A 14,118-nucleotide genomic window follows, 5' to 3' on the forward strand; every position below is an offset into this window, starting at 1 on the left:
ATCTAACCAATAAATGTCAAAGACCAACAAAGAAACAAACAAAAAAAAGGGAATTTGGAGGGAAGGGAAGGGAAAGTTTATAAGTTAAAGGGTCGATTGGATCGGGCTATCACAGGGCGGTCTAGGTCGGGCGCCCGACGGGCTAGGAACCCACACCGGGATCGCTCGATTACTAAATGCCCTAGGCCTTATGCCAGGCCTCGCGCCGCCCGGGCGCTACGGCTCGGCCCGGCCCCGGCCGCCCCAGGGATTGACACCCCTAATTGTATTAGTACAAAGGCCACGACACTGCTACGAAATTTGACAAAGGAAACCATATAAACAAAGGAAATTACAAATTCGGATAATTTCCTAATTGGCAAAAGACCAACTCCTCAAATAAGAGGGGAAAAAAAAAAAGAATTACAAAACAATTATGTTTTACATGATAAGAAAGTAAAACCTAACCTACTTGTTTTGTAATTATTATCCGTTACGGAAAAGGCTGAAAGGGTTCTCTAAGCAAGTTAGAATACACCAATGAAGTGCAACAAAATGGTATTGGATGTTGAATGACAATGTTTTTTTTTTTTGGTTGAAATTGTTTAATGACAACTTAGGCATGTGGGAATTGATTAGAACTCATAGTAGAGTTCATCGTTAAAAGCTAACCATTAAGGAGATGACACTTAAGTCTTTTGAACTCTTCATATCGAGCTATTCACATCTGATGTGGGATAATTGCCTTCTTGGGAAACCCCAATTGGGTGAAGCAATGAGAGAGTAGAGAAAAAAAAAAAATTATACCCAATTAAGAAAAAAAATAAATAAAAAATTTCCCCCATAAATTATATACCCTTATTAAATAATAATTTTCTCAAAATAAAAAAAAAAAATTTTCCCCCCCCCCACCCCCCCCCCCCCGACCCCCCCCCCCCCCCCCCATCCCCCCCCCCCCCCCCCCCCTTCCCCCCCCCCCAAAAAATCAAAAAAAAATTTTTCCCCCCCCCCCCTCTGGGTCCCCCCCCCCCCTCCCCCCCCCCCCCCCCCCCCTTTCTTCCTTTTTCCTCTTCAAACAACCCCCCCCCCGCGCCTTCCCCCCCCCCCCCTTTTCGGGGGGCATATAGCCAGATAGCATTGTAGGGAAAGAAAAAAGCATGCACCAGGACTATTTGTGATTGTGTGATTGTGCATCCCCTTTTTCTCTCACAGCCCGGTGGGAGCTAACCCCGCGTACCATTCAACCCGGCAAAACCACAGCAAAAATAGGGGTGGGGTGGTCATTTCCTACATGCAAGATAGGAGCCAAATCCCAAAGAGAGGGGGTGAGAAGTTGGAAATGTTAGAATGAATCGATCCGAATAGGGACAAAATCCCAAAAGCCAGGATCTCCATAGGGCATTCAAGAACACAATCAAATAAATAATAGAAAATAGGGATAGAACCACCAGCCTTGTTTCGCATCCATAGTGATGATGATTGCAACGGAAAATACATAACAAAGATCTAGGAGCTTTCCCTCTATTCCCAAAGTAACTGGCCTGATGTGAATACCAAATGCTCAGGGACGACGATGAAAAGAAACTTTAAATTACAATGAAGCAAAACAAAACAAACTCCCACTAACTAACCACATCCCATGATGCAACTAAGCCCATGCTCATGACATGTCTCTCAAAAACACAAGGGCGAAGACCTTTGGTTAGGGGATCTGCAATCATATCATCTGTACTAATATGCTCCACTGCAATGTCACCTGCCTTTACTCTCTTCTTTATGGTCAAATACTTGACCTCCATGTGTTTAGACTCTCTAAGTCCTTTATTGTTGTTTATAACCAACACAGTAGAGCTGTTATCACAGTATATCTGGATGGGTCTATCCACAAAATCTACAATGGTCAACTCCTTTATGAGATTTCTGAGTCAAATAGCCTGAGTTGCAGCCCCATAGCATGCTACAAACTCTGCCTGCATAGTCGAAGTGGTCACCAATGTCTGCTTTTTACTCGTCCATGATACTGCCCCTCCTGCCATCAAGAAAACATAACCTGATGTGGATTTCTTATCATTCTCACAGCCAGTAAAGTCAGAGTCTGTATACCCCACTAACTTGAGTTCAGGAACGTGTCTGTAAGTCAGCATATAATCTCTTGTCCCCTTTAAGTACCTCAATACTTTCTTGGCAGCAACCCAATGGCTAAGACCAGGATCTGACTGATACCTGCCAAGAAGTCCCGTCACAAAAGCAATATCCGGTCTGGTACAGACCTGAGCATACATGATACTACTAAGTGCGCTAGCATAAGGCACCTTCTTCATTTCATCCCTCTCAGCTTCATTTTTCGGGCATTGTGTCGAACTCAGTTTGTCACCCTTGAGAATAGGAACATTCCCAGGTTTGCAATCCAGCATACTGAACCTCTCCAGAACACGATCAACATAAGCCCTCTGAGAAAAACTTAATAAACGGCGAGAACGATCCCTATGGATCTCAATCCCAAGAACAAAAGAGGCCTCACCAAGGTCCTTCATGTCAAATTCCCTAGATAAAAGTTGCTTTGCATTATGTAACATCCCTAGGTCACTGCTTACAAGCAGGATGTCATCCACATACAGAATGAGAAAACATAATTTGCTCCTACTAACCTTGTGATATATACACTGATCCACTTTGTTTTCCTTAAAACCAAACGAAGTCACAACACTGTCAAATTTCAGATACCACTGCCTAGAAGCTTGTTTGAGACCGTAGATAGACTTCTTGAGTCTACACATAAGATGATCTGAATCATCCACTGCAAAACCCTCGGGCTGAACCATATAGACTTCCTCATCAAGATTGCCATTGAGAAAAGCGGTTTTAACATCCATCTGATGCAGCTTCATATCAAAATGAGCTACCATTGCCATGATCACCCTGAAAGAATCCTTCGAGGAGACTGGAGAAAAGGTCTCATTGTAGTCTACTCCCTCTCTCTGAGTGAATCCCTTGGCTACCAGTCTGGCTTTAAACCTCTCAATTTTTCCTTTGGAATCTCTTTTGGTTTTATACACCCATTTGCAACCAATGGGCTTAAAACCTTTAGGTAAATCAACAAGCTCTCAAACATCATTATGTTTCATCGATTGCATTTCATCTCTCATCGCATCTATCCACAAATCTGTCTGAGGACTAGAAACAGCGCCTGAATAAGTAACTGGATCGACCACACAACCAATGTCATAGTCATGTTCTCCCAGATAGACCTCATAGATAGGTGATATAGCTGACCTTCTCTCCCTGGTGGATCTCTGTAATGGTGTCACTATTGCCTCAACCTGAATCTGAGGAATCTCAGCTGGAACTGCATCAATGATAGGATCCTCAACCGCATCCTGAATAAGAGGAATCTCATCAGGTGCTACATGAATATTGGGGACGGTATCAATATCAGGCTCCTGAACTCCAGCAGGTGTAACCAATGGCACAGTATGCCCCACATCCGTTTGAATAAGTAGAAGAATAGGTACCGATGTACCAACCATATGACTATCTTGAACAGTCTGAGAACAATCATTCTTTTTTGCCATATCAAATTCCAGAAACTTCGCTGTCTGTGACTCCACAATCCTAGTGCCTCCGTAGGGATTATAAAATTTATATCCCTTCGAATGATCTGGGTAGCTGACAAAATAGCCACGAGTAGTCTTGGGATCCAATTTGTTTAAAGTCGGATTATACAACTTCACTTCTGCAGGGCACCCCCAAACTCTAAGATGGTTTAAACTGGGTTTACGACCGGTCCACAACTCAAAAGGTGTAAGAGGAGCAGCTTTAGTAGGGACACGGTTAAGGATATAAAGAGCAGTTTTCAAGGCTTCACCCTATAAGAACTTAGGTAAATTTGTCCTACTAACCATACTCCTCACCATGTCCATAAGGGTACGGTTACGCCTTTCGGCAACCCCATTTTGTTCAGGACTTCCTAGCATAGTAAACTGACTAACTATTCCAGAATCCTCAAGGTATTTGGCAAACAAGCCCTTAAGGTCAAGCATCGCCATGTCGCCATAATACTCACCCCCACGATCAGATCTAATAATTTTAATAACTTTCCTAACTGTTTCTCAACTTCAGTCCTAAAAATCTTGAACTTGTCAAGAGATTCAGATTTTTCTTTAATTAAGTACATGTATCCATATCGGGAATAGTCATCTGTAAAAGTGATGAAATAAAAATTGTTACACAATATGGTTCAATAGGGACCACTGATGTGAGTGTGAATGACCTCTAACAGGTCAGAACTACGGACTGCAGTTTTCTTCTTTATTTTGGTCTTTTTTCCCTTACAACAGTCTACACAAGTTTCTAGATCACTTTCGAGAGTAGGCAGGATGGCAGACTTTATCAGCCTTTCCACTCTTGCCTTAGAAATATGACCTAGCCTCTTATGCCACAATGTGAAAGACCGTTCTTTAGGTAAGGGTCTTTTAGAAACAACGCTTTCAATATTACAGGAGACGTAGATATCAGTGGGAGACAAACACAATCTGTACAATCCGTTGGACATAAAGCAGGAACCAACTTTAGTTGAATTAAAAAATAAATTAACCATAGTATTCTTTATTTCAAAATAGAAACCACTAATGTCCAAAACTGAAACCGAAATTAAATTCCCCCTAAAGGACGGTACATAAAAAGTGTTCTTTAAAGTCAATTTAAAACCAGAATCTAATAATAAATTGACATCTCCCACGAACTCTACGTCAGAATGTCCATCATTTCCTACGACCAGCCTTGATTCATCCTTGTTTGGCCTCCTCCGATTTATGAACCCCTGTATGGTAAAAGCAACATGGTTAGTTGCATCGCTATCTAGCCACCAAGAACTGGATGGGGCTTCTGATAGATTGGATTCACAAACAAAAGCCAAAGAATCATTACCTAATGGCTTTTTACTCTTACGGGCTTTGGAAGTAAAAGGCGAGTAGGGCTTTTTCTCTTTCTTGATTTCTCTTCCTCGGACACAACCCTAGAAATTAGGTCATTAATGCTCTAGACTCCATCTTGGGAAATATAGTTGATTTTTATGATGCCAAATTCAGAAGGTAGGGTATTTAAGGCTTGATGGACAATTAGGGCATCTGGAAGAGGAATGTCTAAGACCTTGAGTTTAGTTTGGTAATCAACCATCCTAATAATGTAATCCCTAACACCCCCAGAACCATCATATTCCATATTAAATAACCCTTGCAGAAGTGTCCCAATCTCAGTATTCGATGAAACTTTGTATCTCTTGGAGATTGCATCTAGCAATTCCCTGGCAGTACATTTCTCGAGCGACCACTTTTTAGGTGTTCCGGTATCGACCTCTTTATGGGACGATATCTTGAGTCGATTACTCTTTTGCCATGCGGCATGCCTGAGACTTTTCATCCTCAGTACTATCGTGATTAGTTCCATTAGTGTATCCATAACAACGGACGTATGCACATCGCCATTTCCATAGCAAACATAATGTCCTCTTTCCACTTCTTAAAGTTTGACCCAGTGAGGAGCTCAATAGTAACCATGTTATTATTAACAGAGAAGGTGACTAAAAATTTAAACAATGAACAGTACAATAATTAAAATGATGCAAATACAGCTTGAAAACTTTATAAGCTAATGAGAATTTTACACACATCATTGTGAAAACACCTTTGGGCTGAATTCTCAATATGTAATTGTAAAAATCCCTACATACCAATGGCCATGGGAATACAACTCAACTTTCAAAATCCACTACCTTTGGGTGTGCAGAATTCTAGGGTCAACCTATTCACATGCATACTGTATATGTACCCCTTCAAGTACCAATACATAATCACCACCTTTGGGTGTATGACCACATATCAGAGTTGAAGGACATCCCACAACTGTATAAAATCGGAGTTTCACAAATCCAACAAGGAATGTCGTTTTGGCGGCTGCATCCTGTCAAAAACATGAAACCCTCTTTCGGGATTTTCCAAAATTACTTACATCCTTAAACAATGTGTTATTTTATAATTTATGACAAGTGGCTTTAAATGTCTTAAAATTAACATAAAATAATAATAATTCTGTTAATCAAAGTAGGTATTCCAGCAAGTCAGAAATTGATTCGGTTCCCAATAGAACAAATCGATAAATTACATAAAAGGGCATGCATAAAAAAATATCAAAAGTATTTAAAATATGCATATCTGATCAAAATAGAGGGCACCACTGTGTAGAGCACAGAAAAACAGAGCCAATGCAAAAAAGGGGACCCCAAACGGAGTCTCGTAGCCCCCAGAAAGCCCGGTCAAAGTTCAAGTCTAAATCCGATTGACTGTACTGGTCAAACCGGTCCAAAAAGTCAAACAAAATCAATTCGGTTCAACCCCGGTTCGGGGCAGGTCCGATCGGGTTCGGGTCAGTCCTGTCCGGGTTAGAATTTGGGTCAACGGGTCAGAAAATGGGTCAACCCAACGGCGCACGTTAGCATTTCTATGTATCTGTCAGGGGCGCACGATAGCAAAACCCCAGATTCTTTTTTTTTTTTATTTTAAATAAACCTGACGGTGAGTGAGATCATCCGCCGGACGTAGCCGGCGGTGATCCACCCATCAAAAATTCTAAAATTTTGTGCTCTACGCACCCATGTGGTCAGATTCTGTTTTCGCCGGCTAAAAAAATTGGCAGAATGCCAGTGTCCGTACGGGTTTGTGAAAAACTGAAAAAAACCCTAAAAACCTTGATTCGAATCGAAAAATTTTTGATTCCCTTATTATGTTCGATTATTTTGAATCCATATAGGTTCAAGAACGGATCTATGGAGACTCTGATACCACATGTTAGAATGAATCGATCCGAATAGGGACAAAATCCCAAAAGCCAGGATCTCTATAGGGCGTTCAAGAACACAATCAAATAAATAATAGAAAATAGGGATAGAACCACCAACCTTGTTTCGCATCCATAGTAATGATAATTACAGCGAAAAATAAAGAACAAAGATCTAGGTGCTTCCCCTCTATTCTCAAAGTAACTGGCCTGATGAGAATACCGAATGCGCAGGGACGACGAACACTGAATATCTCCCTCTCTTTCAAGAATGCACTCCTCAATAGCAATTGAGAATAATAAGTTGTGTTGGGTAGAGGGGGGACCTAGCTCTCCTTATATAGTAATTCCTATAGGGTCTGACTCATCACAGTCCCAATAGGAATCTATCTGGCCCACACTAAGCTAGTCCACATTAGACTTCTAATATAACTTAATGACCCCACTTTGTTAGACCAAAATCCTAATTAGCCTGATTTAGGGATTTAATTATGTCCATATGAAATTTTATTAGAACTAAAATTCTAACAGGAAATCCTCTAAAACTTCATGTGTAACTCTATTCCTTCGCACTTCTCATCATTGTCACTTCCAGGGTGGAGCTCTTATGAACCTCTACTTTATCTTGGTTTCAGACGAAAAATCCAGAGGAGATTATAGTTGTGCCAAGAGCCTCTGAGACCATGAGCCACATCCACACAAACTCTTCAAGAAAGAAGCATTGGCGTTGTCGATTTCAAGAAAGCATCGCGGATGTGGTCAAGAGGGTCACTAAATTTGATTGGAGAACTTGTAAAGAAGCCGGAATGATCAAGTTTTGATTGATTTATATCTCTAGTGTTGTGATGCTGTAAACAAGATCATTGCCCACATCAATCATCTTCAGGTTGTGTTTTTATCTCTCTTCACTCTTTCTTGGCACTTGTTTATTGATTTTTGCTTCAATCTCATGAAATTATTAGCTGTAAAAGCTTGAGGATCTGAGGCATGTTGGCAAGTAGAAAGATGGGGCTGAGGATAGAGAGAATGGAGCACAAAGAGAGATAGAGTGGAGCACAGAGAGAAGGAGTGTAAAGAGCGAGAGAGGGCGGAGATGTGAGAAATGAGCGGACCATTGGACATGGCCAAGTTTCCTCATCTTCCCGGCAAGAGTCCCACCAAAATTGATGGGATTTTGAAGGGGATGGGGTGAAGGCAAGCCATAGGAAACCCTAATACCCTGAGTATGTTTTGGGTAAGCATTTATCCAAACATCTTCATTTTCTTAACTTCCCACCCCACTCACCTCTCAACAAACAAATGGGGCCTTCAAGTTTTGGGGTAAACATTTGGGATTCTAATGCTATGTGGGTCATATGTTTGAATTTTGCTTTTGAATCTTGATTACATATTTATGGGAGAGATTTTTTTGAGCAAGCAGTATAGAAGAGTGTATCAATAAGGTGTGGTGGAATGGTTTTTTACATAAAAAGGTTGCAAGGTCATTTTATGTGAGGAGAGAGATAGAGAGAGATAGAGAGAATGAATGCTAGCATACCCATTCTGGCATCACAGAGAACCTTTTTCCTATATGGGGGAGGTTTTTATGAGTAAACAGCATAAGAGGAACATACAAACTTTTTTTTTTTGGTAAATCAGAAGAACAAACTAATGAGGTGCAACAAAATGATAACATACATTCAAAGACAATAAGGTCATGTAATGAGCGAAGGCAAGAAATAGACACAAAGGTGCTAGCATACCCAACCCCGAGGGTTCAAAGAACCATCTCATTAGTTAATGAGTTAGCCTTTACCAAATCCCAATTCCATTCCATCCACCCCTGATCCATCGCTCTCCTAGCTTTTCATTTTCGTTTTTTTAAGAACTAGAGTTACTTCTCTAGAGAAATTATAGCCCAATTGTATTGCACGGTGTGATATAATCATAATTTTTTATTTCCTTCCCCTGTTTGTCTGCCAATGAATGTAAAGTGATTAAGTTTGGGGTGGATGGGATAAATTCACTATTCATTCCCACACTAATTCGTTTGGTTAGATTTTAATCGGAAATGTTCTAGAAAGGGAGAACGAGAAGTGAGGGCGGAGGAGAGAGAGAGACCATTGGAACCCAAGTTTCCCTCGTCGACCCTACAAGATTCCCACCAAAACTAATGGGACTTTGAAGGGATGGGATGAAGGCAAGGCACTAATAGGAAACCTAACACCCTGAGTGTGTCCAATTACATTCTCACCCAATGAATTTAAACATATTTTTGCATGTTTTTAGAAATGTTGTCACGAATCCTGCATTATATAGCCTCTCACCTAGGGTTGTAAATGGATCGGATTCGGCTCGGATAGTGCTATATCCGCATCTGTATTCGATTAGCTATCGGACGGATTCGGATAGTGCTAAACGGATACGGACACGGATACAGATCGGATATTTTATCCGTTTACATGTAAATATAGCTTTTCGGATAGCTATAGCCTATCCATATCCGCATCCGTTTAGCTTTCGGACGGATTCGAAGAGTGCTAAATAAATACGGACACGGATACGGAAACGGATTTTGACTATTCATTTATACCCCTAGTCTCACCTCACTAAAATCTTGACCTTTTAGGATTGGTGTGTGGTTTGTGTGATTACATTTTCATAAAAAATAAAAAAAATAAAAAAAGTTTTGGGTAATCCGAGGATTCAAATTTTAAATACAATGTGGGTATACTATATGTTTGAATTTTGCTTTTGAATTTTGATTACATATTTTCAGAAGAGGATTCTTTGAGCAAATGGCATAGAAAAGGGTACCAACAAAGTGAGGTAGAATGATTTCAATGTTTCATATATGGGAGGGCATCGAAGTTATTTCATGTGAAAAGAAAGAGAGAGAATACTAGTGTACCCTTCCTAGCGGGTGAGAGAACCTTTTTCCCATACTTACATGAGACTCTGCTTATATATGCCTTAAAATTTGACAAGTTGGATGGGCCTAATGGGTCTCCATAATCCATGTGATCGCATAAAGGCTTCTTTACAGTTTAAACAAAAAACTCAATCTTTAATGTGCTAATGGACCTCCACAATCCATACGTATCCAATAAAAAAAAGCCTATCTCAAATCTCAATAACGACCTCGTTAGAGTTTAGACAATCCAACCGCAGATCCCATGAGAAGCATTAATTAGAAGCCTATTATTCCACCAAGATAGCGAGTTCCAAACTGCAAATCTAATGAGAAGCATCAATGTAATGAAATCCGAGAAGCGCCACCTTGTGTCAAAGCTTCTGCTTCAGGAGGCAAGAAACCAAATATGCCCTTCCCTTCATGGTGTGTCCACCCGAGTTTTGGAAAATTTCCTGCAAACCGGGCAGCACAGGCGACGAAATGAAATAATCCCCTTCCCTTATGGGTTCGCAAACACCCTTTTAATCGGAATGGAACTCCATTGGATGCCTATGATTTGTAAGAAAATTTTGTCCACGTACCGTTGGCAGCAAAATATATATACCTAGGGGTGCAAGTTTGGCCCTATCGACCCGAACCCACCCAGGCCTGCCCTGAGCCCAAACAGGGCCTGGGCTGAGATACCCGGCCCAGCCTGACCATGTTTTAAGTTATACTATAAAATATATATTGATATACTATATATGTTATAAACTTTAAATGTCACACATATTTTATTTTATTATATATGAAGATTAAGTGATAATATATTTTATTATAGTATTATTTTACCCCTGACCTAGCCCAACTCAGTCCAGTCCAAACATCTCTCCCTTCCCCCACTCCATGATCATGTTCAAGTAGGGTCAGCCCGGCCCAACCCTGAGGGTGGGTCAGGGTTGGATTTTCCAGGACCTGAGTCAAAGTTGGACCGGTCCTAGGCCTAGCTAAGGGGACTCAGGGTTGGGCTGGGGTTTTAAAAAGCTCAGCCCAACCCGACCTCTTGCAGCTCTATATATACCACGTGTGGTTAAGGGTATCAAATGGGGCGGTTCCTTACCTGTTCTAGTCTGAACCGTCCCAAAACTAGGATCTGGTCCCATTTAATAAGTGGACGGTCCGGTTCTGGTTCCTTAATGGTTCTAAGCAATCAAAGTTTCAAACAGTCAAATATGTAAAAATTCCTATGTGTACATATAAAATTTCCAAACATACAAATAATTGAATAGATTAAGCATAAAATAATCAAACATCAATTCTTAAAGCATACAAACACTAAACCAAAAGCCCAACATTTACACTTCCAAATCACCAACCCCAAATCAAATTCAAATTGTTATAACTATTAAGTATTAACTAACCCTAAATAAATAATTTAGACATGTGAAATGGGTCCTAGAGGTTCTGGTTCTAATCGGTTTCTTACTGGACTTTCAATTTTAGACCCATTGAGAAACCTGTCCCAGAACTATATCATCCCTTTAATAATCGATCCCAAAACCAACTCCCAGAATTATCCCATTTAGAAATGGGACGGGTCAGTTCCAGGTTTTAGCGAGACGGTTCCATTTCCAGATCCAAATTGACACCCTTATGTGTGGCTGAGGTCTGTCTTACTCTTGTACAATGGCTCCATTTCTGTTACTGTTATGTAGGTGGAGCCCTTAGTGGCCTTCACCCAAGGACTTAACTAAACATGGGCAGGAGTGCAGGACAACGCAAAAATTCCTCTACGAATGGGGCCATCAGGTTCTAAAGATAATAAGCACCGAAACTGGATCGAATTTCCCTCCATCGATGGTTAAAGAGATGAATTAAAATACATTTAGATGACCCGCACTGGGGGTTAGCTCAGCTGGTAAAGGACGCCTCATGAGGTCCTCAGATCGAGCTTTACGATCTCCTATTACACGAGTCTATGGGAGGTGGGTCCTTACCCCTGGCCTGAATCGTGCTACAATAAAATGAGCCGGATCCTCTCCAATGACATTTAACCGGGTGTGCAAAAGTGGTCTAGATGCCACAAATGTATTAAATTTTTTGCTTCTTCTTCCCAATTGTAATTCTAGGATTCTTATATGATTAGAATTCAACCTTGAAGCATAAAACTACCTTAGAAGCAAAATGTCCACAAGACTAGTTAATGGTTGGATATATAGATATATGAATCTCCATAACACTTCCAAATTCAATGCATGAATGGGCAAGAAAGGAAGAAGAATAAGGATTACACACGTATATATAGTATATATGTTTGTCTATGACGACTAGTCCCAAATCATCACAACTGCTATAACTCCCACCCCAAGAAGGACACAAAGAAATTTGAAGAAAGGGGTGTCAAAGTAGCTGTGTTCTTGTGGTTTGAACCCTTTGGCGATAAGGTGGTGGATGGCAACATAGATGAAAACACCAGTGGCAATACCCATAGTGATAGCATAGATCCAATCTGCCACTGCTCCTTGTGTAGTGGCATCAATGGCAATGCCAATTCCAACTCCGACAGGGCTTGAAATAGCAAAGGCGAAAGAATAAGCAGCAGTAGCTAGAAATGGCCTCTTTGGCAACATACGCAGCAATGCAATTCCCATGGCAATGGCTGCAAATATTTTGTGCAAGGATATTGTCCACAAGTTTCTCCATGCATCTGCATTGGTGCCTGCAACAAATATTAATGTTCCCAACAATTAGTCCCATGAGAACTTCCACAATTAGACCAGGTGCTAACTACTGTTTATGTTCAATTTGAAAAATAATCTAGCATGAGTTTGGCTGCATCGATCTTGGAATTAAATCATATTGATAGCAGGAATCTTACGTAGGTTCACCAAAGATGAGCTACATCCACGGCCAAGCAATAACTAGCTAGACCTTCTACTATTCTGAAGAAGAAATTATAAAACCTTCACACACCCCCTCCTTATGAGATCAACCCTACATATAGTGTTTTGACGGGTTACAATATAGAGAAATCCTAATCCCCGAAAGTATAAAATTACCCCTACCTAGTATAGGGGCTTTTTATTCCCTTAAAACCCTCCCATAGCCCACTCACGGCAAGCAGGACCATCGTTATTGGGGAAGAATCAACAGTATGTTTGACTGACTCCCTAACAATGAGGGCACTGTTGGTGACATGTACGGCAGTTTGGCCTATTTACTATCCGTGATTACAAGAAATGTTTTATGCTCCTTCCATGAGCTCTTCATGTTGATATTAAATAAAACTTTCTTCTTAAAAAAAATTAAAAGTCCTGAAGAGAATAGAAAAAGAAAGGAATTCAAAAGCTTTACCTGCAACTCCAACAGCTATGCCTTCAAACACAGAGTGAAAGCAAAGGGCAAGGATGAGCAACAAGGTATCCCCAAATGAAGATGTCTTGACGAAAACAGGGTTGACGTCCACGGCGGCCATCTCTTTTCCTGCAACTCTTCCATGTCCTTCCTCCACCTCTACGACCTCCACTTTATCCATTCTTGCAGTTCCGTTGACCACGAAGCTTATGACGCAGTCACCAAACATGGTGAGGAGATAACCAGCGGACGCCAGCATGAAGGCAAAAGGGTAGGTGTTGGTGGTGAGACCTCCGAAAGTCTGGCTGGAATCGCTCAAGAAATGCATAAGCGACGTCCCAAGGAAAACACCGCCAGCAAACTGAGTGCCCATCAAAAGGAAGCTTTCATTCCATCGAAAGAAGTAAGGGGAGACTCCACCTGCAAAAGTGCTCACCAATAGGATTATGAGACACCATACTTTGGTTAGAATCAGAGCTCTGGAGTGCAGATCGACGCTTGTGCTGTTGCCATCACCATTGTTAGTGCCTCCTTGGGCCTTGATTAGGGAGAAATGCAGAGATAGGAGGTGAAGTAGGATTAGCGCAATCGTTGTTGACTTGAGAGATTTCATGGAGGAAGCCATGCCCATTGCCCAGGTAGAGCTTTCCTCTTTTCTAGTTTGAAGTACGTAGAAATCCTAAAAATAAAATCTCAAAATCAGCTCGATGATTATTTGCTCAATCTAATGATATATTTATAGGGAAAAAGAACTTGGTACTCGGTACAAGAGCATGGTCTATGCCAACGCTCCCATGTCTATCTCTCTTCTCCACATGAAAAGACATCTCTATTCTTTTTTTTTAGGGAGGAGAGACTAGAAAGATAGACACATAGAGTGGTGACATAGGGCAAAGAACCATTTCCCTATATGTAAATAGGACAAGGGATCACTGTCAAGCTACGTGGCCCTTACAGCAACTGCATGGCCCTTGCACCAGTGTGGGGTGAATGGAAGCACACACAAGGGCATCCACCAGGGGATATTTCATTTTATAGGGGCCAAGCGTTCCTTTCAAGGGGATTGTGTCTGGATTAATACT

General features: G+C 41.1%; 1 protein-coding gene across 1 annotated transcript; it reads right to left on the reverse strand.

Annotated features, from left to right (window-relative positions):
- Positions 1-12,009: 12,009 nt before the first annotated feature.
- On the reverse strand, positions 12,010-13,667 carry LOC122666924 (zinc transporter 1-like). The gene is made up of 2 exons (XM_043863077.1): positions 13,037-13,667; positions 12,010-12,401 (listed from the first exon to the last, which is right to left on the reverse strand). The coding sequence occupies exons 1-2, from the start codon at positions 13,665-13,667 to the stop codon at positions 12,010-12,012; spliced, it is 1,023 nt and encodes a 340-aa protein (XP_043719012.1).
- Between the last annotated feature and the right edge of the window lie 451 nt (positions 13,668-14,118).

Source organism: Telopea speciosissima, chromosome 1, assembly GCF_018873765.1.
Source record: "Telopea speciosissima isolate NSW1024214 ecotype Mountain lineage chromosome 1, Tspe_v1, whole genome shotgun sequence".
In the NCBI taxonomy this organism is placed as follows: domain Eukaryota; kingdom Viridiplantae; phylum Streptophyta; class Magnoliopsida; order Proteales; family Proteaceae; genus Telopea; species Telopea speciosissima.

Excerpts from the sequence above, each read along its gene's own strand:
- LOC122666924 (XM_043863077.1), bottom strand. The coding sequence starts at position 13,667 with ATGGGCATGGCTTCCTCCATGAAATCTCTCAAGTCAACAACGATTGCG. Across the intron at positions 12,402-13,036 it reads CATAGCTGTTGGAGTTGCAG|GCACCAATGCAGATGCATGG; the intron begins GTAAAGCTTTTG and ends TATTTGTTGCAG.